At 31.4% G+C, this 26,602-nt stretch overlaps 3 protein-coding genes across 3 annotated transcripts; 1 reads left to right on the forward strand and 2 right to left on the reverse strand.

The window, feature by feature from the left end:
- The first annotated feature begins 4,287 nt into the window (after window positions 1-4,287).
- On the forward strand, window positions 4,288-9,097 carry LOC112719985 (asparagine synthetase [glutamine-hydrolyzing] 2). Its single transcript, XM_025770762.3, has 13 exons — window positions 4,288-4,601; window positions 6,022-6,160; window positions 6,248-6,343; window positions 6,432-6,573; window positions 6,663-6,853; window positions 6,932-7,093; window positions 7,179-7,259; window positions 7,370-7,591; window positions 7,753-7,887; window positions 7,975-8,055; window positions 8,144-8,230; window positions 8,331-8,438; window positions 8,600-9,097. Exons 1-13 carry the CDS (start codon window positions 4,522-4,524, stop codon window positions 8,831-8,833), a joined length of 1,758 nt encoding a protein of 585 aa, XP_025626547.1. The 5' UTR covers window positions 4,288-4,521; the 3' UTR covers window positions 8,834-9,097.
- Window positions 9,098-9,275: 178 nt separating this feature from the next.
- On the reverse strand, window positions 9,276-15,751 carry LOC112719986 (protein PMR5). Its single transcript, XM_025770763.3, has 5 exons — window positions 15,173-15,751; window positions 14,515-14,692; window positions 12,596-12,774; window positions 11,633-11,791; window positions 9,276-10,009 (listed from the first exon to the last, which is right to left on the reverse strand). The coding sequence occupies exons 1-5, from the start codon at window positions 15,502-15,504 to the stop codon at window positions 9,667-9,669; spliced, it is 1,191 nt and encodes a 396-aa protein (XP_025626548.1). The 5' UTR covers window positions 15,505-15,751; the 3' UTR covers window positions 9,276-9,666.
- Window positions 15,752-22,117: 6,366 nt separating this feature from the next.
- Window positions 22,118-23,353, reverse strand: LOC112720851 (uncharacterized). The gene is made up of 3 exons (XM_025771946.1): window positions 22,834-23,353; window positions 22,359-22,730; window positions 22,118-22,269 (listed from the first exon to the last, which is right to left on the reverse strand). Exons 1-3 carry the CDS (start codon window positions 23,351-23,353, stop codon window positions 22,118-22,120), a joined length of 1,044 nt encoding a protein of 347 aa, XP_025627731.1.
- Between the last annotated feature and the right edge of the window lie 3,249 nt (window positions 23,354-26,602).

Below are 26,602 nucleotides of genomic sequence, written 5' to 3' on the forward strand. Positions count from 1 at the left end.
ATGAAAATTTCAACTGAGGGTATGTTTATGTTTGGATATAATAAATAATGTCAGAGAAAATAAAAATTGTATAATAAGAAAAGTATAGTAGCTTTTGCTATTTAAAATTTCAAACATAAATATATCATGCAAAAAAATTTTAAATATAATAAACAGGAAAGTAACTTGGAAACTCAATTTCTATATATCCCTTATATATTTTCTTCTAAAAAATTGTTTATTAAAATTTAAAAAATTTGGTTGAAGTATGTGTAGCTGCAAAAATTATGCCCTCTAGATAAAATAATTGTTCTGGTTTATGTTTTAATAATATTACTTTCAAACAAAATTAGGTTTTATTCAGTTAATTATAAGTAGAAAAAAATCAACTAAATTAACTAACTCTGTATTGTCAATAAATTGAAATAAAATTATAATAAATTTTTCATAAATCTCAATTAGTTAAATATATAGGTCACATATCATGATTACATCAAAGTATCAAGCTGAAATAACATTATTGAAATAAAAAATATTTTTCAAAACCGGGTAATTGATTTTGGTCCTCTGATGTGATGACTACTATTTCCCATCACTTTTATTCTGAAGAACATGTTATCTTTTATAAGATGTTAAACATTTTTTTTTAATTTAAATCAATATAACATCTTAACCTTTTATGTTCTTTAAAAGCTACTCTATACTTGTAAAGAATTAGAATATTTTTTCTTCTTGCAAAAGTGAGAATAAATTTTATCAAAATGAATTTTACGTGTAATTTTATAATATTCATAAGCTTCACATTCACAAATGTTGTTTTTGCCATTTAAATATCTTTTCAGATAATTTAATAAGTTTAATTTTGATGTATCCAATATGCAAAGAATTTTATATAATAATTATTTAATTAAATTTATATATTTAATAATTTTTTAAGTACTGATGAATATAAAAATTAGTTATTTTTGATAATATGATAATACATAATTAGATATTTGTATAAAATAATTTTAGGATGAGCTACCAAAACTGTACTTGTTTTTTTTTTTTTTGGAACACTGACAAAAAAACTCTTACATTTGATAACAACAAAAAAATTTTCTAAATATTATAAAACACGATAAAAATAACTACAAATATTTTTTTTTATAAATAGTAAGCAATTTTTGTATTTGGCAAACTGTTTATGCATTTGATCTAAATTTGTGTATGAATATTTAAATAACTACTTAAAAAATATAAAAAATAGATAAAAAAATAATTTTTAAATTTTTTTATTTTTTAAAAATATTCTTAGTTATTGATAAAAAATTGTAAAAAAATATACTTAACGTAAAATCACCAATTTTTAAGAATAAAATTATCTCATTTTTTTAATCATATATATTTATAAAAAATTTATTAAAATTCAATCGCTAAAATATTTTTTAAAAATATATATTTAATAGTAAATATTTTTATCGCTTTTCAAAATATTTTAAAGACGTCTTTAATATTATCAAGAGTAAGAGTTATCTTTTATTAACGTGTCAAAAAGATCGAGTATAATTTTAATAGTTTATCCACTATTTTATATCCTATCAATATATATAAATTTTTTTATTGAAATTATCTAGTTCACTTAAATATTTTTTATCTTTTATCTCTGTAAATTAAAGAGGATGAGCTAAACAAAATTCCACTCACTTTGTTACATTTTTCATTCCAATAATATAGGCTAGATATATGGCATAGGCACAAAGTTTTGGTTGTGTAGATAGCATCCAGTGAAAGTTTATCCTGTTTAAAATTTCAAATTTGACCAAAACAAGTCACCGATAAGAAATAATTAAAGCCACGTCGATAATGATTAAGGATATATAAGGATGTCAAGCAAATGCCACGTTGGTTTGTTGAGAATATGCTGCGAATAATTTTGACTCTTAATTTTATTTCTCGTAATCAAATTTCAACTTTTATTTTCTTTTTCTGAATATTGCATTTTCTCCTCATTGATAATTGAGGTAATTTCGAAAGTTTTTTTTCCCGTTTTTTATTTTAAAAGTTTCGCTTGAAAAAAGACAACCCTAACAAGACATTATAAATATTTCTTAAATTATTATAATTATTATAGAATGATTTAAAATTTTATTTTTTTTAAATTCATGATAAAATTATAATATAAACAAATAAAATTGAGTGAGTTTCTCTTTTATGACATCAAAAAATTAAATAAAATGTTAAATAATTTTTTTCGATTCAATTTTTAAATTATGGTATAAGTTAGTTTGAGAGAATCTATTTCTTATTACTTTAAAAAATTAAATAAAAAATAGAATAATTTTTTTATATTTAATTTTAACTTATTTTTTATTTCTATTTCAATTTTAATATATATTCTTTATTCAATTTCAATCTTTATTTTTTTTTCCTTATCATATACTCTGGTTTTGTTTTTAATCCCAAAGTAAAAAAGAATTAAGGATAAACCTCGTTAATTATTACTTTCTATGTATTTGTTTTAATTTCTTAATACTCTCTCATTTTATAATTTAATTTTCGTTTCTAATAAATGAATATTCTTTAAAAAATTACCAAACAAATGCATTGGCTAAAGACAATCACTGGTGGTGAATACAATGTTCTTATAAAAAGTGAATTCGTTTTTATTATTCAATTAATAAAGTACATTTTATGTAAGAAAAATTTAGAGAGACTACATGAGTTTAAACTTGTAAACTTTGAATGGGACAGTTAATTATTAAAATTTAGCTTTCGAAAATATCTCAATGAGCAAAAAATTACTATATCCTAAGAAATTCGTGTCAAACAGAAAGAATGGTGTAATCTTCTTTTTTTTTTTTTTTTTTTTTGCTTTTTAAAAGCATAAGTTGTTAACAACAAGAAAAAATAATAATAGAAAACTAAACAAAACAAACTTCTTGTAAATAATTATTCTAAAGATAATATTAAATTTATTCATAATAACAAATTATTTTTACAATAATTTTTTTTCAAAATAATTAAATAGTTTAACAAGTATTCTTTAATAACAATTAAATTTATATCTTTTAAAACCATAAGTTGTTAACAATAAGAGAACAATAATAATAGAAAATCAAATAATAAAACAAAATTCTTGTAAATAAGTATTCTAAAGGTATTATTAAATTTATTTATAAATAAAAATTTAATTATTTAATAAATATATTTGAAAATAATTAAATATTTTTATGTTAAACATTTTAACGAGTAAATTATAAAAAGAAAAAGAATATCATAGAAAACAACGAACGACGTCACAGCACGTGGCACAGCACAAGAGGAAAAGGCGGTGGTCCCGGTGTCGAGTGTGGAGGGACCATCCGGTTGCCGGTAAAATCCATTGCGAAGAAAGCAACACAAATATTCAACAAGAGAAATAATAATCAAATAATAGCATGACTCGTATTTTAATTTGGAATATACGCTACATCTTATAGTAATGATGTAATGAGCTAATTTTCAAACAAAAAAGAATGATGTAATACCTCAAATCAATAAATTAATAAGTATGAAATGAGTAATTGAATCATAATTTAGTAATTAATTTTATGTGTTTGTAAACGATTTAACTATTAAGTTATTAATTACAAATATAATTATTTAATTATTTAATGTTATTTAATGTTTATAATAATAATTAAAGTAGAATTAATAATATATGTTCAAGCCTTTCAAATTGTGTATATAAAATTAAATATCTTTTGAATCCAATTAATTAATGTCTAAAATTTATCAAAAAACTTATAATAATAAAAAAATACGTGAACATGATGTTTTTTATATAAGAATTTCTTTTAAATTTTTGTAAACTTTTTTTATAGATTTTTTTTATTATTTATTTATTTTTTTTAAGTAAAGAGTTCAACACACAAAGTGGAGCATTAAAACAAATTAGTACAACATGTGAAATCAGGTAACAACACCGGACAACTCAGCAGACATGATAACCCCTAGTCATCTTTGGCACTGTCATCAACAATCAAGGGTTCACTATCATGTCTACTAAGCCATTCATCAGAGAATTCGAAAGACCTATTCAAAAAAAAGTTTGAATTAAAAAAATTATATAAATAATTATATCACCTGTCAACTAGTTGAAAAAAAAGACCTAATAAAAAAAATAATCTTCTATTGTTCTATAATTTTTTAAATTTTAAAATTAAAAATAAAAAAGTTAGTTTATCGTTAACTTATATATCGTAGTTGTTTCTTATACTTTAAAAAAAAAAAGAAGTTCAAAAATAAAAGTAGATAAATCAATGCATGCACGATGCATAAATAAAAATAACAAAAAAGAAAAAAATAAAGAATAGAAGAAAAACGACGCCGTTTGTGCAAACCCTCCCCACGGGGTTGCATTATAAATACGTGGCTGATGATGCGAAATACAATAAACTCAATAAACTGCGTCCAGTGCTATCAGTTGTTGTTCTCCGTTGTTCCCTCTGTTTCTCACTTTCTTTCCTTCAATAATATCTTCCCATTTTCTTCTCTCTCTCTTTCTTTAATTTTCTCAGAATGTGTGGCATCCTTGCTGTTCTTGGTTGCTCCGATGACTCCCAAGCCAAGAGGGTTCGGGTTCTCGAGCTTTCTCGCAGGCATGCCAATAAATCCTTCTTTCTCCATCTTCTCCATGCATATACACTTTATTATATTATACTTTTTTTTAATTATACAAATTTTGATTAAACTGTTTAATATAATATTTATCTAAATCTTAGTTATTTTCATTTTCACGTGAATAAATTCTTTTAAATACGGTCTAAAATGTTTGATGTCCGAACCCTGAAAGAGTTTTCTAATGTTTTTCGGTTTATATATAAGTTCATGGTGATTGAGTGCACTGAATTGTGGTCGCGACTTTGGATAATAAAGTGTTCTAAAGAAAAAGATTATATGAGTTTATGAAGTAAGAAAATATGCGAAGAATTGAAACTGATGGTTTAATTTATTTTCTTGTCATGGTGTGGGGTTTAATAATTTGGTTTAATTAATTTTCTCCTCGTTTTAACTGTCATGGTGGTGTCTTCTTACTCCATGGAATATATTTTAAAAGTAAAAGGCTAAGCATATACGTCAGAATTGAAATTGTAAAATTATTATTATTATTATTGATACTATTCCAATATATATGCTGGGACTCGATTCCCAGCTTTCTGATTTAACTTATTATAAGGCTTTGATAAGATAAGTTGAAAACTATGAAAGAGTACTATTATTATTTTAATTTTATTGCTTACTTACTGTAAGGATATATAGAAACAAGTGGGGGTGTGTGGGTCCAAGTAAAGTAACCATGCAATTATTGGTCAATTTTGGTGGAAAAAGTCAAAATAGAAGAAATTAAACTTGGTTAAAATATTAGGTTAAAATAGAAAATGGATTTCTCCGGGGAAATAAAAACTAATGTTTAATTTTATTTTTTATTATTTTTTTTATTTTGATCGCACTTATAAAATTAAAGGTAAAAGATCACACTTTATTTTTTTAAATGTTAAAAAAACTAAAAATGATCTATTTCCGTTAAAATAGGTCGAAAAAATGGGTGAATTTGAGAATTTGAATCCACCCATATAAAAAAAAATCTGCTAAACCTGTTTTGCTAAATTCGCGAGCTTTGACCAGATTGGATAAGACGGACTGATACGATTTTTTTGGAAAGGATATTTTCGATAACATGAAAACTTAGGTGTAAAAAATTCTTAAATAATTTGATAGGTTTAATTAAATTATCATCTAATAATTTTTAATTATTAATTTTATTTAAAATTAATTGTACCTGAATTTTTATTTTTTAATAATTTAATAAAAATAAAGATGAGGTGTTTAATTATGTATTTGTCCATGAAGCAAGCAAAAAATGAAATTATGTAAAAGTTGCTCAACGAATCACTTATTTTAATACTAATTCAAATACAAGAGAAAAATATTAGTTCTCCGTTTCAAATTTTCTATGATTAGAAATGAAAATTTATTGCATGTTTGATGTTTAAGAGAGTGAAGTTGTTGTTGTAACAGATTGAAGCACCGTGGACCTGATTGGAGTGGGCTCCACCAATATGCTGACAACTATTTGGCTCATCAAAGGTTAGCCATAGTTGATCCTGCTTCTGGTGATCAACCTCTTTACAATGAAGACAAGTCCATTGTTGTCACGGTAATTACTTTTAATTACCCTTTCTAACTCTATCACTAATATGATTCTAACCCCCCTTTTATGATTATATGATCCAATGAAAACCAGGTGAATGGAGAGATTTACAATCATGAAGAGCTTAGAAAACAGCTTCCTAATCACACTTTCAGAACCGAAAGTGACTGTGATGTTATTGCACACCTGGTTAGTCATCTTTATTTATTATTGTTAATTAATCAATGATTAAACTAGACTTTCTTGTTCTTATCGACTTGTTTGTTTTTTTCTCTAGTATGAGGAGCATGGAGAGGGTTTTGTGGACATGCTTGATGGAATATTTTCTTTTGTTCTGTTGGATACTCGTGACAACAGTTTTCTTGTTGCAAGAGATGCCATTGGAGTCACATCCTTGTACATTGGTTGGGGCCTAGATGGTAAAGTTCATGAGATTGCCCTTTTTTGTTCTGAATTGGTTCGAATTGAATTGAATTGTGACGATTTTCATAATATATATATGTTTTAGGCTCTGTTTGGATTGCGTCTGAACTGAAAGGATTGAATGATGATTGCGAACATTTCGAGACTTTTCCGCCGGGTCACTTGTATTCAAGCAAAGATAGAGAATTTAGGAGATGGTACAACCCTCCATGGTTCTCTGAGGCTATTCCATCAGCACCTTATGATCCTCTAGCTTTGAGAAATGCCTTTGAAATGGTACATATCATCCACAAAAAGATTAATCATGTTTTTAATTTTGGTATCGTGTATTGATGAAATGGATTTCGATTTCAGGCTGTCATAAAAAGGTTGATGACTGATGTGCCTTTTGGTGTCCTGCTATCCGGAGGGTTGGACTCTTCCCTAGTCGCCGCCATCACGGCTCGTCACCTAGCCGGCACGAAAGCTGCCAAGCAGTGGGGAGCAAAACTACACTCATTTTGTGTAGGCCTTAAGGTATGTGTGTGCGCGCGCGCACACGTGTGTATCTCTTTAGTACTCCTTTTTTTGATCTTGAATCATCTTATCTTATTTTGAATAGGGAGCACCAGATCTAAGGGCTGCAAAAGAAGTTGCAGATTATCTAGGCACAGTTCATCATGAGTTTCACTTTACTGTCCAGGTATATATATAATCATAATTCATAAATATTTCCATGCTTAAGAATTTTGGGGTGTCTTCAATTTATGCAAAGAATTATAATTTCAATCATAATATGTGGTGTGGATGCAGGATGGCATAGATGCTATTGAAGATGTTATCTATCACATTGAGACTTATGATGTTACCACAATCAGAGCAAGCACTCCCATGTTCCTTATGTCGCGCAAGATCAAATCTCTGGGCGTCAAATGGGTGATCTCTGGAGAAGGATCTGATGAGATCTTTGGAGGGTATCTCTACTTTCACAAGGCACCAAACAAGGAGGAGTTCCACCAAGAAACGTGCCGCAAGGTCATCATAATATAAAAGATATATTTCCCGTGTTTCAAAATATCTGTTGCTTTAGAAATTTGAACAAGTTCATGAGTTATGAATATATCAAGTTTTCAAGAACATGATGTTAAAGGATTAACTAATATATGTTGTTCTTTTACCCTTTTTTGTTAATCCAGATTAAGGCACTTCACAAATATGATTGCTTGAGGGCCAATAAATCAACATATGCTTGGGGTCTAGAAGCCAGAGTACCATTTTTGGACAAGGAGTTTATCAATGTTGCGATGAATATAGATCCTGAGAACAAAATGGTATGCACAACGAGCGCTGCGACTCATGATCACTTAAAAAAGTTTCATAACTTTTTATGAAGTGGATTTTTTGTGTGACCTTTTCAGATAAAACCGGAGGAAGGACGCATCGAAAAATGGGTTCTGAGGAAGGCCTTTGACGACGAAGAACACCCCTATCTGCCAAAGGTAATATCTGCAATCTGATGAAGTTTCCATAGATCTTTGGAAAAGCTTTTCTTTTTTTAAACTAAAATGAAATTTGAATGTCATGCAGCACATTTTATATAGGCAGAAAGAACAATTCAGTGATGGAGTTGGCTATAGTTGGATTGATGGCCTTAAAGCACATGCTGCAAAACATGTAAATATGAATCCAATCTTATACTATATGCATGAAATTCTTAATAAAAAATTCTAGAGCTAAGTCATGTAATTTAATTGTTCTTGATATTGTCTTATAGGTGACTGATAAGATGATGCTCAATGCTGCTAACATCTTCCCCCACAACACACCAAACACCAAAGAAGCATATTACTATAGGATGATCTTTGAGAGGTTCTTCCCTCAGGTAACTGATATATCGAATCTCCTGAACAAATAAGATTCGAGATTTCTTCTTAATTTGGTTCCCCACCAACCCTGATGCTAGGGGACACCATGAAATGTATTGATTTCAACAAGGGCTAATTGAAAATCTATTGTATTGTGTTGTTTGATTCAATTTTGCAGAACTCGGCTAGGCTCACAGTTCCCGGAGGAGCGAGTGTTGCGTGTAGCACAGCCAAAGCAGTAGAGTGGGATGCTGCATGGTCTAACAACCTTGATCCTTCCGGAAGAGCCGCGCTTGGGGTTCACAATTCTGCCTATGAGAATCAAATCAACTCGGCCAAAGCCGCCGTAGGACCAGAGAAGATCATACCTAAGATGGAGATTTCTCCACTTGGAGTTGCCATTCAGAGCTAGTAGGATCCATATGGCAAGAGGATATTTTGTTTCTTAAATAACAGCAAAGATCCTATGTGGTAGTGAACACAAAATGAGAGTTTTGCATTGCCTGCAATGTAATTTGTCCAAGCAATTGCTATATATACTGTGTATAAGGCTTTAGACCAAGATATCCCAAGTGTTGTGCCATCTATATATCTTATCCTTTTTTTTTTATGCTTTTTGAACACTATTATAATGTATACTAAGTATTATTTTGATGAAAAGATTGTGTTTTTCTTATCAGTTAATCTTGAATGCAAGTCCAACTATTTGAGTAACATGGTACATGGATCACCAACAAAACTTAGTTGAAGCATATTATGTTTTTCATCATAATGGTGCAATGGTGCACTTGAATTTCTTTTTTTTTTGTGCTGAAATTTTCTCTTTACACCAACAGAATAGAAATATAGGATAATGAAGAAAAAAGAATTATCTCATTTCACTAGAATATCTGTACAGATTAAACAGTTATCCATCATGCAACCATCCAAATAAATGGCATTTACCTACTAATTTAAAGGTTATAAAAAAGAAAAAAATGAAGCTAAGGAAAATGTATTGTTAATCATTAAGCTTCTAAAACATATATAACTAATTTAGTTAACCACCAGGGTTGATTCAAGTAGTACATGCTCGATTCTCGTCTTAATCGGGGTCTCGGCTCCAAGCTCCGAGTCTTGTGCGCCGGAAAACATTCTCATCCGACGCGCCAACCCCAGAAAGATGCAGATATTCTCAACTCGAACGACATTGCCTCCTGTCAAGGATACCTGTTCTGATTTTTCGTGGTTTCGGCTGAAAAATGTTTAGTAGAACAAAGCAGTGTAGAACAATTCATTCCAAGTATCCGGCAGGCCGGGGAGGCACCAGTGGCTGCAATCTGAGTAAAGAGGATTAGATCGTTGCTGAGGGCTCAAATCGCCGGTGTAGATGGAAGGGTGGCCATCTTTTCGAAATGCGGATAACAATGTTATGTCCAAAAGGGAAGGTGGATTCTTCATGTCTCTTAAGACCATGTCAATAACCTTCATTTGCTCAGGATATTCAGCACCTGGGTATGCAGTGGCTGATGTTCCACTTATTGGTTCTGTTTCGCCATAGCAACTCTTTCTTGTCACTCCTGTTACTCCATTGTTCCATTCATTTGGGCTGCACATTATTAATTAGTTTCTTTAGCACTGGTTATAAAGATAAATAAGAATGCATGTTTTTTTTTAAACAATATTTGAAAAAAAAAAGAAAGTAAGTGGGAGATGAGAATTTTAGGCTAGTAATGTTGTTGCATCATGCATGTCCTATTTTTTGTTTGACAAATAGGTAATCACATTAAAGACATGTTATGACATTCATCCAAAGACTTTTTTTTATTTACAAATATAAATATTAATGAATGGAAGGTGACAAAATAAATGAAACATTAAAGAAATTTATTTTTTTTTATAGTGAATGTTCCTTCGTATGCCTATGAGAGAGCTTAATAGCTTTATAAGTCAAAACCCTCTAATAACAAAAATTGTGCAACATTTTTGAATCAATAAACAAATAATAAAATAAAATAAAAAAAGCTACATCCACATTATGACATTTAAATATGCTTTGTATGAAATGGGGTGGCTCGAGAGAGACAGCCAGTAACAATTATTTTTTAAATTTTAATATGTACTTCTACTATATATAATAATAATAATATGAAAAAAATTCGGTGCATAACTTTCTTTTTCAAAATACTATTTGTCATATGAAATTCATAAAAATTGTTATTTGTAACAAATAAATCCAAAACCTTTTAATTGAAATAAATGTAGTTATCATTTTCACGAACTTCACATTTATCATTATTATATACATTTAATTAATAAAAAATGAATTAATAGGGATAACATATTTATTTAAATGAAACTCAGATCCACAACCTCTCAAGTTGGGAAATACCATAGACAATCAAAATATTTTATATATATATATATAAACGCGGTTTTTGTATTTATAAGTCATATTCATCGGATGATGCAAGTGTTTTGTTTCACCGACAAGATTTTCAATTGAAAAAGAAAATAATTTTTAACTTTTTTGAGGACATTGTATCAAAACAACACGATCCAGCACTTCATGTCACATGAGTGGCCATGAAGGCGACAAAAGGTACCTTCCCATTTTGAAATTCTTTTTATATATATTATATAGTAATTAACTTTGAACAAAATGTATTATTTTCTATTAATATAGACTATTAAACAAGATATCCATATTGGTTAGTTTGGGACAAATGTTGCTAAAAAGTAACATTTTTTGATATAACATTTTCAAATAACGTAATTCCAAGCATTTAATTATTCAACTTGTTCGGAAAATTATTGCTTACCACTATCATATGACTAGTGAGAGTGTGTGAGTGATAAAGATAGATTGGACCAAGCGACAAAAAAACGCCCACGAATTCCTTCAGCTGTAAGTAAAATATCTAGGTATTGAATCAACTTAAGTTAGCCAACTGATCAACTCACTCGTTCACTTAAACAAGTGTCAGGATTTGTATATACAGCAACTCATTCGCCAGCGACAGACTATTAAATGGAGCTCAAATTTGTGACAAATTAATCATTGGCCTGTCGAATTGGAGAATACCATAGACAACCCCAAAAAAAAAATCTAAATATTGAAAATGCCACCCCAAAGACAAGAAAACTCACACACATACAATAATGTAAGAGAGAGAAGTTGAAGTCAATAATAAAGACATAGAAAGAAGTGAGAGAGTAAGAGGGTACTTACTTGGTGTGAGTAGGAGAAATTCCCAAGAAGAATACTTTGGTTCTGGTTCTGTCAATATTAGTGTCCACCCAATTAGCCCATGTTCTTAGTCCTCTTTCCAAAGCTGCCAAACGATCCATGTTTGGATAGTATTTCCCTCCTAGTTCTATGTAATCCCATCTGCACTTAATATTAATAATAAGGGTTTAGATATCCGGGTACAGATTAAGATTACTATTAATAGAAGTTTTTAAATTTTTTATATTAATAAATACATAATAAATATATTAAAATCAATTTTATACTTTTTTATGAGAGTTTTTTTAATTTATAACTTTAATTTGTGTCCTTAAGATACATATTAGTTAAATTCACAATACCAAATTACTCTTAAATTGATATTAAATAGGATTTAGTTAACATGTGTCCTTGGATAGAGACAAATATTAAGATTACTAATTTACTATTGACAATTTTTTTTAAATATTTTACTTTATATTAACCGTTTCCACTAGGGAACCAATTAGAGCCAATTAGTTTTAAAATAGGAGGTTTGTCATAAAAAAAAAAAAAAAAAAAACCCACTACTCCTAATTTTTCGAATTTTAGAACTAAAAATACAAGAAATTAGCTTGAGTTGGCTCATGATGTAGTTGATTCCCTAGATTTTTTCATAACCAATACATTGGAAACTTAACTTTTGTATGGTTTTTAAAAAAAAATTAGTTTGTAATCTTAACATAAAATATCACCAATTTTAACCATTTTATGTTTACTCTCAATTCTGAAATTCAATGCTTTAACCAATTAACCAAATTAAAAAGAAAACATCAATTCTCTTTCAAAAATCACCAATGCAAACTTAAACTACATAAATATTTTAGGTAAAAAGAAATTAGAAAGATAAGCATTGTTTAGATTTTTTGATGAATAATGTCTAATTCTCTAAAAGAAAATAAAAGAGGAAGAGATTGTTTTCCCTACCCTTGAAGAGAGCCTTCATGAGTCCACCAATGTCCGGTGTTAAAAGAAATCACATCGGCATTCCTCCACGGATCGCCATTGCCATCGACCTCCTCAACTCTGAGAATCCTCTTCCCTTGCACCACATCAACCTCAACCAAAAATGGAGATTTATAAAACGAAATGGTTACACCATAGTCCTGCACATACCATATCAAAACTCATTTAGGACCACCCTCTCTTTTTGCAGCTGTAAAATGCAACTTTTAATGCCAAAACAATTCTATAGACGTGCTTTTATGATGCTGACAAAAGTATGAACATGGTAACCCGTCTAAGAGTAAAAACACAATGGAAAATTTTAAGAGTCCGAGTACTAGGGATAATAAACTGATTTTGGAGTTCACCAAGGATCGAACTCTTGACCTTTCAGATCTGTAACTCTAATACCATGTCATGATACCACTGATGGCAAAAGATAACACTAATGGTTATATCTTTAATACTCCTTAATCCCCAATTGTACACATTGTACAAATATTCCATTGGCTCCTCATACTTTCTCAAATTTTAAATAGTAACGGTTTATTATTCTACAAAAAGTCATAATATAATTTAGAATAAACATCCAAATTGGTCCTTAAGGAATTTCAAATCAGATACTTTCGTCCCCAACAAAATTTTTATTCTCTAGAAATCGTCAAAAATTAATTCCATCTAATAGATTGGTAGTTTTGAAGGGGAGTAAGAGTGATATTTTTTTAATTTAATTGTCTTATAATAAAATTTGTTAAGGACGTCCACCACACATATTAAAAATTTGATTGAAAATAAAGAAGGGAACGATTTTTCTTATGAGAGTAATTTTCAAAAACTTCTAGAGAAATAAAAATTTTTTGGAAGCTAAAATGTTCGATATAAAATTTTTTCGGAGACCAATTTAAGTATTTACCCTATAATTTAGCTTAGTGCTAAAACAACATTGAATTAATTTCTTATTCCCAAAAGGCCAAAAGGCATAATGAAGATGAATCAGTTCCAGTTTGCTTCAACTAGCCCAAATTATCATGCTTAACAGTACTTTTTGGGTCCCATTCACACTTTCATTGACAACTTTTCCCAACAGATTCCTTGTCCTATTGAACCCCATCCCCCTCTCAAATCCAATGGAACTTAACAAAGAACATCAACTGTTTCTGCAGCTGGAAAAGAAAATTCAACTTGCTGACTCTCTTTTTCCCTTGTGAACCAAAATTGAAATCTTCTTTTGCCAAAAAGACTAGGAAATATATTTGTTGAACATCCAAACATTGTACTGTGTATCAACACTCATTCCAGCTAAGATTTTGGTGTAGATCCCACTACCATAACCAAACTCTTATTTTTTATTCTTATATTTTGTTTGTTGTCTTCTACACACTGGTCGATTCGAATAACATTACTCAATGAAATACGTAACTAAACATCATCAAAAACAACAAGGGTCTTGCCTTACTAGTGGAATCGGCTACATGGATCAAACGAATAATCCTACAGTTTTATCACAACGAAAACTCCAATATGACAAAATAGTCCCTTACAATTTGAAAATGACAATATCTCAACACACAAGTTAATTCCTCACCATTCCAAATAAAAATGCGGACATAATAGTTTTTGAAAAATGCCTATACACCACTTTTGTGTACAACTCTCTTGTATATCTTCCACTTTTGGTATTAAAAATGACCGATAAGAAGTGAGAAAAGATAAAATATTTGTCTTTTATACCATAAAAAAGTGTATAAAAGACGTGTACAGAAAAAATGATATCATTTTTCATAGTTTTTCAAGAAAGGACTAACATATCACTCTTTTACAAACAGTGGGGACGAATTTGCCATTTTCAAATCTCGAGGGACAACATTGGAAATAATGTTAAGAAGTTTCATGAGACTGACCAAGAATCTGAAGGTTGAGAGAGGCTCTCCCTTAACCATCTGGGTTTGAGACTGAGACTGAGGAACTGCAGTGTATAGCATACAGATCAATGATTCCCACTGGTTATGCCCAAGTGAATCACCCACAAACAACACTGTTTTCCCTCTCATTTGCATCAGAAATTCACCTCCATTGAACCTACCAACAACAACAACATGCTACAAAACCATTCAGAGAGGGATAGCACATTCTTTTCTTAAATACACAAACATGCATTGAGAAAAAAACTGAGAATTCAGAATTAAAAATGGCAACTTTAAGGCACTAGTCTTCTGGTTTTGCAAGAAAAATACACAAAAAAATATTATAAAAATGGTATCTTTCAAACACTAGACTACTGGTTTTGCAGTGAAAAATATACACAAAAATAAAAATAAATAACAAAATGAGTATCTTTAGAATAATAGTCTTCTGGTTTTACAGTGAAAATATATGAAGATATAACATAAAAATAATAACTTTAAAACATTAATTTTATGGTTTTGCAGTGAAAACATAAAAAGATATAACAGAACAAAATGGGCATCTTCAAAACACTAAGCTCCTAGTTTTGCTGTGAAGATATATAAATTAGTAACATAAAAATGGTATCTTTAGAACACTAATATTGTATGTTACCTTGGAAGATCACAATTGAGGGGTCTCCATCTGTATTTGAGGTAATCAGAATCAGGTCTACCATACAATTGGCAGTTGAACTGAGGATCAATCATGGGGCAGCTTGAAGATTGGTAAAGAGGGTATGAGTCATCATGAACCCAGTTTCCAACAAACAATGCACAGTTGCTTTGGTTTGCATGAATCATTGGTCTCTCACTCTTTAAGTGCTGATGGTGATGCCTTAAACTTAGTAGCAAAGCTGAGAAAGATAGATTAGAGTGAAGGGAAAGTGTTGTGATGAAGAGGACAAGGAAATGAAGAAGAAGAGATGCTGGAGATTGAAGTGCCATTTGAGAATCTTAAAAGGAAGAGGGAGATGGAGAGGAAAGAAGGAAGAAAAAGGGTATAGAGAGAGCCAAAAGGTTCAGACAGAGGAAGAGAGAAAGAAAGATAATGGAGGAAGAGGGAAGAAAGATATTTGGAGTGTTTTGAATAATATATATAGTCATACAGCTACACACAAAGGGTTTTGGTCTCTGGATTTTGGAAAAATTGGTGGGGTTATGTGCATGTGAGTATGTGAGTATGTGACTATGTGAGTGGCTGAACTGAATTAGATCTTTAAAAATATGAGGAATGCTAGGGGCAGCAACTTTTGTGATTTGTAGCTATTAATGATGATTTTAATGGTATGAAATTGGTGTAAGATTTTATCTAATGACTCACTTTTCTTTGCTAGTTACATGCTGGCCAGAATTTAACAAAGTTGTTGACTCCCTAGACTTTTTCTAAAAATATTATTTTTACACAATTTTTTAATTTTTATAAGACACACAAATATAAATTATTTTTTATATAAAATATTTATAATAATTTTTTATTTAATAAATAATAATATATATCTAAATTTATTTTAAAAATACATATTAATAATAAGATTTGATATATTAGTACGTGATAATATTTTTGTGTGTTTAAATATATATAATTTTTTCATTTTTATTAAAACACAGTTAAATACGAAAACCAGCATATTGAACGATATCAAATGAGCATCATATTCAAAATGTATTCGACAAGTTGACATATTAAACTCAAAAAAGTAATTTTACATTTTTACCTAATTCACCAACACATAAAGCCTTTCTTTAAGAATGGGGTCCTACTATTTCTAAGTTGTGGGCTTGTGTTGTGTAACTTGTGGTTTTCAAGTGCGAGTGTGGTGAAGATAAAAGGTACCATAATTAAGGGGGAAAAAAAGGTACCATAATGAAGGAACTTCAAGTAGCAAAAGAATTTGGTGTATACAATAAGGTGTTATTAAATATTAATTTTACACAATAATTGAATATAGTAATAACTTATAAGTATTCAGTAATTATTCATCACAGATCAATCATATTTAAGTCTGTTATTCCATATTATTTTATTACTTTAAGAGTTAGTAATAATACATTTTTACTTTTAATATTCTAAGAATTAGTAACCAATTACCAATTTTTTTTGTTAAAAATTATTTGTAAAAAATAAAAATAATTACAAAAAATTGGAGTATTATTCTAAAATATACGAAGGATGAAGTTTATTGTAGATGCTTTCCCTCCATATAAATATTAGATTGGTGTAACTTCTTAGCCTTAGGAATAAGAATCCTCTTAACTTTCTATTTGGTAAAGGAGAGTTGAGCATACTTGCTCTATATGAGAATGAAAGAATATACATATGGCTAGAACTTTGATTTCCCTATTCTATAAAAGAATTGATTGTTCCTGCTACACAATTTTGATATAAGCATATGTTCTTTGCTTTTCCTTCTCTCACATTCATAGAATTATATCAAATTTACCTATGAGATTGAGAATTTAATCAAGGGCATGCCCTAGTTCATAATCATCATCGTCAATTCATTAACATGTTCATATTATTAAAGAAAAGTACATCGTGATGATGAATATTCGATGAAGACTCATATATAAAGATTTATATGTTCTAATATAATATGACACAAGTGATTATTTTTTGGTGCAGCACAAGTGATTATTTAAAATTTATAGTGCTAATTTATTACATAAAATTGTGCAAAAAACATGAATTAAAAATAAAAAATAAACGGTGCCTGATTAATTTAGATATGACTTTTGATATTTTTGGCTGAATTATAATTTTATTTTATAGAGAATTCTAAAAAAAACTAATATTTTCAGTGTAAAAAATAAAAAAATAATTAATATTAATTTAAATATAAGACAAAAATAAAAAATAATCAATTAGATTTTTTTTTATTTTAAACTAATTAAATTATAACTAAAGGTTCTGGTCTAAAAAAGGAGGTTGAATTTATGACTTTTAAAATTATCTCAAACCAAAACAGTTGACTTGGTTTCTGTTTGGTCTATGTAAATGATTATACAAAAGATAATTTCATTTTGTCTCATGAATCGTAGAAAATAGAATTAGAGTAGAGAGGAAGAAGATAACACAGTCATGTATCCTGGTTCAGATGCCTAATGCAATGCAATCTACATCTAATTTCCACTACAACGTTAGTGAAATTTTCACTATCACTCCAAGTATTACATATACCAATTTCCTAGGATTCAACATAATCTTATGTGGACACACAAGTTTCAACATAAACTTGACTTGGCTATATAACTACCTAGACTCAATACACTAAATACTTATCCAACTTAGCAAGGGATACCTCTCAAGTATATGACACAAAACAGAAAATACAACCAAAAAAAATTCGATATCACTCTTGACTTTTCTCTCAAGTGTTTCTCTTTGCCTTTTCACTCAATGACTTTTTCTCGATGCCTCTCTTTCTTGCCTTTTATATCAGAAAGAATACAAAGAAAGATATACATTGAAACAGAAATACAAACAGTAAAACATGAAAGAGATGATGATTCACAGCCTTTACGCTATAAGTTGAACCGGATTCAGTTCTCTTTTATGAAGGTCTCCATCTTGGAGGAATGTTTCTTTGATCTAGAAATACTGTTCAAAACATTGAACTCTCACAGGGAAGCTCTCTATGAAACTCAGATTTTGGTTCTCTCTCCTTATCTTTAAATGAGAATCATTTTTCTTTTTGTATGTTACTTGAGTCACAGCTAGGATTTCTTCAAAGTCAATTTCTTGATCATTGGGCTAACTGAAATTCTCCTTTCTCTTTCTTTTATCAACCCCAAAAATTAAGAATTTGAATCAGGACTTAGAATCGTAACAGACACAGCAGTAGCACCATTCAACTTTTTCAACAAGCTTAGCAAAATTCAAACCATTAGATTTTAGCTTTGGCTCCAATAAATACTTTCAATCATTAATTCACAATAGAGATGTTCAGCCACCACTTTCTTCATTTTTTTCCAAAATGGCGGTGCAGAGAGTCGGAGAAGATGTGAAGTAATTAACTTGCATGCAAATAGAAACAAATTACCTTTAACCTCTGAACTTGCTTAGCATGCTTTTGATTAATTTGATTTGACATTAGCTTCCTTGATCTGCTTTCTCTTTCCTTCTTCTTTGGTGTTTGAACTCGAAAGTGAAGCGCTCTCTCTCTGATGTTTACCCAAAGTGAACACATGCTGGGACTTAGCTTATGGTTCCTTTTCTTTTGCTTGGAAACTAGTGGGATTAGTTAATGAATCATTTTTCATTCAGCTACTTCAATTCATTTGGTTTCTAAGGCTTGTGCTGCAACATAAGCAATTTAGGACTGCACACTTGAATCACATCATCAAAATCCACTTAGGTTATTAACCCAAATCAATCATGTTTGTCATCATCAATATGTTATTTATTTTTCTAACTCAACAATAACCTTTCAAAAAGTAAATTGATAATTTAGGTTTGGTTTAAAAAAGTCTTTACCTTTTAAAATAACTTATGAGTTCTGCTGGGCAGACAACAGAAGGTACGAACAACGTGAATACTGGGCTACACTTCAGGCCCACTAAAACAAAAAAATATAGTATACCCTATTTATCCACCACAACCCTAGCCTCTCATCTTTCGTCTTTCTCTCTTTTTATCGTAGCCGCTTCACTCCCCGTTCCCTGTGGCGCCGTCACCAACACATCTCACTGCCGTTGTCACCGTCTGAAGAAGCAACGTGTCGCACCATCGTTGCACCTTCTTCTCCCATGCATCGCGCCGCCTATGTGCTCCCTGCAACCGACGCCACCACTGCACTTTCTTCTTCCCTGCGTCCCGCCCCCCTACACCTCAGCCCTTGCTTCCACACTGCTGTGTCGTGTTTTTGCCACTTCCATCCATGCCACTTTACTTCGTTAACCCAAATGTTATGACCCAAATAAATATTCACGTCATAGTGAAAAGAACCATCCGCATATATAGTAAAATGAACATCCTACGGAGTATGTGCATGCAAAATCAAGCAAATCAAGTAAAATACCAATGGTATACCCAAATAAATATCCACTTTAGAATTAGAAGAACCATCGGCATACATAGTAAAATAACACATCCAACTTATTTGATAAGAGTCGTGAATGGTGCGCGATTTATAACCCACAAACTAACCGACAAGTGCACCGGATCATACTAAGTAATACTTCAGGTGAGTGAGGGTCGATCCCACAAGGATTGATGGATCAAGCAACAATGGTTAAGTGATTTACTTAGTCAGACAAGAAGAAAATGGTGTTGAGAGTTCAATAGCATTAAACAGTAAATTTAGAGAATTAAAGGCAAACAATAAATTGATGTGAAGAATATGGAAGAAAACAGTTAAGGTTTCAGAGTTATTTATCTTTCGGATTTCTATTTCTTGCCAACTATTTTAATCATGCAAGATTCAATTCATGGCAAACTATATGTGACTAAACCAAAATTCCTTAGTAATTTAGTCTCCTCTAACCTAGTTAACCGCCAATTCCTTGGTCACTTAATGTCAATTAGAGGTTTAAGTCCAATTCTAGTTTATTAGCTACAAAATCCTAATTACCCAAAGCTAAAGGATTATACGTCACGTATCCCAATTAGTTCATGTAATTAGCAATTTAGGAAGAATTTACTTTCAAGCTGTGTTCAGGTGAGAGACCTCTTCCAAGGGTCACAAGAACGTATCTAGAATAAGGGTCATACTTTCATTCTACCCAAATTCATAAAATTAAGTATGAAAGTAATCCTTGAAACTAAATCAATACATTAATTAAAATAGAAAAGCAATAATTTCAATCCATAGAAATAAACAGAGCTCCTAACCTTAACAATGGAGGTTTAATTGCTCATGGAGAAAATAAACCCTAGCAGAGAGAAAGTGCAAAAGTGCAGAAGAGAGAAGTCGGCCCGAAGGACTGAATCTTTTCCCTTTTATATCTAATCCTAATTAATGTAAAATATATTTTATAAGACTAAATAATATCTTTTCTTATTATAAAATAAAATAAAGTTTTAATCAAAAGTGTAAAGTATATTTTTTTGTCCCTAAAGTTTGACAAAAGTTTCAAAAATACCCTTAAGTTTTATTTTGTTTTAATTTTGTCCTAAAAGTTTTCGATTTACATCAAATATGTCTCTGACGGCTAATTTTTCAAAAAATTTAAAACTAATTCAACAACAATTTCATAAGAACAACCCTCAATACAAGTAAATCAAACATAATTTTCAAGCATAATTTTCATGCATTATTTGATGCAAATCGAAAACTTTTGGGACAAAATTGAAACAAAATAAAATTTAGGGATATTTTTAAAACTTTGGCCAAACTTTAGGGACAAAAAGTATACTTTACCCTAATCAAAATTACTAGAAGATCTCATGCTGGCTTGTGCATAGGCGTGGGGACCACCAATTTTGCTGAACCTGGCGCCAAACTTGAGCTAAACCAAGTTTGGTGCCACTCCACCCATGTAATTATTGTGGCTTTCCTTGCTCTTGGCGCCAAACTTGGAGAATCCCAAATTTGGCGCCACCAAGTCAGTGCATTTGGAGAGTTTGCAATAATCATGGCGCCAAACTTGGGAAATCCCAAGTTTGGCGCCACCAAGGCCGTGATTCCAGACAAAGAAGTGTATACTATTATATATCGTTGGAAAGCTCTAAAAGTTAGCTTTCCAATGCCGCTAAAACCGCATCAATTGGATCTCTGTAGTTCAAGTTATTCCCGTTGGAGTATGAGGAAGTCAGGGTTGACAGCATCATCCACTTTCTTCCTTTTATTCTACACGAACTCTGTCAAATCCGTCCGAATGCTACCTGAAATAAACCAAATTGCACACAACTCAAAGTAGCGTTTATAGTATCTCAAAAATACTTAAATCTTGATTAAACTTAACAAATTCGAATGCAAATTCACTAGAAAAAGGTAGGAAAGATGCTCACGCATCATAACACCAAACTTGAATTGTTGCTTGTCCTCAAGCAACCAAAACTAATATCCACTTAAGATGTGAATTTGCATGAGAGTTGAGTACTCAATTAAGCTCCTGTCTGCCTTAAAGTGGGGTTAACAACACTGAAACCTTGAATAGTTTCGACATTTTCACTATCCTTTGAATCTTAGGAATGTTAATGTCATTCAGAATTAGAATTCGAATAATATTATAAATTCTCTAGCCTTTTTACCAAGGTTGCAAGAACCGGATCGGTCATCGAACCAGTCAAGTGACTAGTTCAATGGTTTAATGATTCAACCGGAGTTGAACCGTAATTGAACCGATTTAATTAAATATAAAATAAAATTATAAAAAATTCAATACATAAATTTAAAAGGTTAAATTTAATAATTTTTAAACTAATAAGATTCAAAATTTAACAATTTCACAAAATGAACAATACATAATTTATCATTAAAAGGTCATAAACAACTTCAAATATCAAAGTTTATAACTAAAGAAATCAAAACACACATAAATGACAAACCCAATGTTTTGCAACCAAAAGAAACAATATTCAACAAACAATACTTCAACTAAACAAAGACACTACTCATCAGAAGTCATAATCATCATTAAGTGTTCCGATGTCTCCATCATAAACAGGTAATCCAAAGCCAGTATCTTCAGAAATACCACCAAAAGAAGTATTTGAGGATTCAATTACAACATCAGGCATATCCACTTCAACTTCCATGTCTCCACCATCTAATAAAATAAAAAGAAAACTCAATAAGAAATCAATATTAATGACATGTATCTTTATGGAAGGAAACAAAGTTTGTTATGTCACTCACCATTAGGATACGAAGGCATAGCATTATCAGTGTATATTAAACTTTCAATGCCTTCAACATTTCCATTAGTAAATTCAAGATCATCCTCATCTTCCATTACCCAAAAATCTACTGTGTCAATGCTTTGAATGTCAATTGGATTATAATTCCTCTTCTTTCGATGCAACCTAGATTGAAGGCGTAGGTTATAGGTGACATAAACAATGTCACTTAGCCTTTGATGCTCTAACCGATTCCTCCTCTTTGAATGGATTTGTTCAAAAAGGCTCCAGTTCCTCTCACATCCAGATGAAGAAGAGGTTTGATGAAGAAGACGGACTGCCATTTTTTGCAAATTAGAAGCACTCCCACCGTGTAGCATCCACCATTCACCTACGTAGATATAAAAATCAAATACTTTTTAATGTTTATCACCCAACATATTAAACTTTGAAACTAAACTGAACTTGGATATGAAATAAGTCAAATAACTTACCAGGTTCGAGTCTTGATGCCGCTCTCTTAGCACTTTCCCTCCCAAAACTTTCTTTACAATCTCGATACAGCTGTATCTTTTGCATTGCAGCAACTGAGTCATCATAAAGTGTTTCAACATCAAGCAAATCAAGTAAAGATCTCAAAACATTTGCCTTCTCAACAAAACCCTCACTATAGAAAATGCCTGGATTTAAATAGTATGCTGCTGCATGGAGATCATGCTTCAAATGCTTATCCCACCTCATTTTCAAGATACTCGTGTATGGCGTATAAGCAGCTTTTTGATTTCTAAACATTGTCTTGATAGCATTTTTTGCTCTTTTCATGCCTTCATACACAATTCCCAAAGAGGGTTTTTCATCAGCATCAACAAGCCTCAACAGCTTAATCAGAGGACCAACAATTTTCACAGTGGTAATATAGTCTTGCCAAAACTTACTATCCAAGACAATTGAACTAACAATCTTTCCATTAGCACTTTTGGCTAACTTATGAGAAGTGAAATATTTGTCCACCATCAATGACTGTAAATCTTCCTTGTGATCATATATACTTTTCAAAGTAATGAAAACAGTGGCAAAACGTGTGACTTCTGGTCGAACAATTTATGTTCAACCTTTTCTTTTTCTAAGCCAAGACAATAAGATCATATGATTGTAAACAAACACAGTCACTTTTAAAGCACGGGAAGCAAGGTCAGTTATGTGAGGAATACTTGCAATATCTTTCAAAATAAGATTGATACAATGGGCAGCACAAGGAGACCAAATTATATTCGGGTATTTTTCATGAATAAGTTTTCCAGCAGATACATAATTAGCAGCATTATCAGTGACCACATGCACAATGTTACTAGGCCCAACCCACTCAAACATCAGCAAACAAATTAAATAATGCATTGGCAGTTTTTATCACATCAGAAGCATCAACAGTCTTAACAAATGACATACCAGCAGGACAATAAACTAGAAAATTAATTAAAGTGCGTTGCCTTTGATCAGTCTACCCATCTGCCATCAGCGTACAACTGATTCTTTTCCATGAGCTCCTATACTTTTCAACCAGCAACTGACACCCTCTCTTAAGATCAGCCAGCAAATAAACTCTCATTTTGTCATATGACGGTCCCTTGAAACCAGGTCCAATTGCAGCAACACCATCTAATGCAGGTTGAAAGTAAGGTGATTGAATTGCATTGAAAGGAATACGTGCATCAACAATCCATTTGGCAAGTCCCAACTTAGCCTTGTGCATAATTTTTTTACTAGCCAAAACACTTTTCAAAGTCGGTTGAGATCCTGGAGTAGTCCTTTCTTTAAAGTAACTTCTAATTTGTGTAGCTACTACAGCTCTTCTCTTTCCTTTGTCTCCTGTTGTTGTAGGAACAGCAGATTGTACAGGGTTAGGCGATTCAGCCTCTTGTGCAGGTGCTTTCCCACCATAAGAATCCTCCTCAAAATTTCTTTTTTCCATCTTATTTTTTTTTTGTTTTCCATCAGAATCCTTTTGAATTGAAGTTCAACTTCTTCGGTGACTTTGTTACATACTTTAATTTGTCCAGAAATTTTCGCAAGATGATATTTCATCCTATATATCTCCCCTCCATTATAAGTATTCAAACAAAAGATACATGTATATTGTGCCTTATGATTTTTATTATATTTCACAGTGAAATATTCCGAAGCCGGGTCAGATTTTCCTCGAGAGGAACCTGTCTGAGATTCTTGTACAGTATTATGTTGTTGTTGCTCATCATTTTATGATTGTTCCATCTAAATTCAGAATGCCAGCAATCCAGAATTCAGACCAATATATCAATTCATAGTTCATACTTCATACAATTTATATGGCATTCAACATAGCAGAATTGAAAAAATAAAAAAATTGAACATAGTAGAATTGAAAAGATAAAAAAATTGAAGAACGGAGTAGAGCAGAATTCTCAAATTCAACATACATCAAATTTATTCTCAAATTCAACATAAATCAAATTTATTCAATATTTGATTAATTATATAATAAAAAAATTAAAAAAATTAAAAAAAGAAGAACAGAAGAGAAGAAGCCCAGAACAAAAAATGAAAATAGAAAGAACAGCAGAAGAGCCAGAAGCCCAGAACGAACTGCAAGAGAAGTAGAGAACAGAGGGCCAGAAGCTCGAGCCTTGAAGTAGGGAACAGAATGACCCACGACGCTGAGGTGACGACCCGCGATGTTGAGGCGACAACCCGCGACAGTGGCACCTGCTCCGGGGTCTGTTTCGATTCACGGCGGCGGTTGTCCTTCGTAGGCAGAAGCTCGAGCCTCGAAGAGCTTAAGGTTGGGAGTGGAGGTGTTCTTCGAAGAGATTAGCTGATTAGGGATTTAGGGTAAAGTGGCTGCAATACGCGTTCTTCAGCCTTCGTTTTCTTTTTTTTTTTAAAGCCAAACGACGCTGTTTTGTTACCTGGGGGAGAATCGGTACCTGCTGAAACCGGGCCTGTTCATTCGGTTTGCCAGTTAACCACCGGTTCAGCCAGTTTTTTCGCCGATTTTTTGCAGAGCGATTTTGTAGGTGGACCAGACCGGCTAGGTAACCGGTTTTCAATTAACCCGGTTGAACCGGCCAGTATGGTCCGGTTTTTAGAACATTGCTTTTTACCTTGGATTAATCCTTGAACACAACAATTTCTTTTTATTTTCTTTTCTTTGGTGTTTTGCACCTTGAGCCTTTTCGTGACTTTAAATGCTTTGTCTCAAGTTTTACTTGACACAAAAACACCACAAGTACTTAACAATAGAACTCTCTTTAAGTTCTGATTTTTCTTTTAATTACTCCCAGACAGTGGTGCTCAAAGTCTTTGGCATACTCTGTTAGTTGCACGTGATCTCGACTCTTAGTGCTCTGTCTCAAGGGTTACTTGACACATTTACACCACAAGTATATGGCCAGGAAAACAACTCTTTGAGCTTTTAATCATACTTGACCTTCCTAGTCATTGATGCTCAGAGCCTTGTACTGTGCTTTTCTTTATTTTCTTTTTGCTGTTTCTTTTGCTTCAAGGATTAAAATTTTGTTTAATTCAGAGAATCATAATAGTTCTCTAAATTTCTATTCCTCATGCACCAACATCCTTTGATTCAAATTCAAATATGCACTGTTCATATCATGCATTCAGAATCACAGGTAATACCATCACATTTAAGTAAATAAGACTACTCTTAAATATAACTCAATTTTTCATGCAATACATCACTTTTTTTTCTTTTTCTTTTGATTTTTCAAACTCAGTGAGCGGTACATGAGACACAACTTTTTCTTTTAATTTTAAAACAAACAACAGAATTAAACTAAACCTAGGAATTGAAAATGCTAAAAATCATGCAAGCACTCAAAGCAAAAGAAAATAGGAGATAACAAAATAAGAGCGGAAGGGGAAATAGAATGAAAGGAACTCAACCACCTCGATTATCCTGGTGGCCATCTCTCTCTTCATCATCTTTTAGGCTATGTAGAGCATAGCCTCCAACACCAAACTTAAAGTGGTTGCTTGTTCTCAAGCAACAAAGAAAAATAGTGGTGATGAAATTATGAATAATCACGATTAGTTGGAGAAAGCCATTAAGTGAGGCAAGAGCTTATTCAATTAGAATAAACAGAATGAAAACAAAATGAAATTAAGGACAGAATAAAAGGTTACCAATGGTTGGGTTGCCTCCCAACAAGTGCTTCTTTAATGTCACTGGCTTGACGGTTGATTGTTGCTAAGGTGGAGGTTGACCATAGT

This window comes from Arachis hypogaea, chromosome 11, assembly GCF_003086295.3.
Source record: "Arachis hypogaea cultivar Tifrunner chromosome 11, arahy.Tifrunner.gnm2.J5K5, whole genome shotgun sequence".
Taxonomy (NCBI): Eukaryota; Viridiplantae; Streptophyta; class Magnoliopsida; order Fabales; family Fabaceae; genus Arachis; species Arachis hypogaea.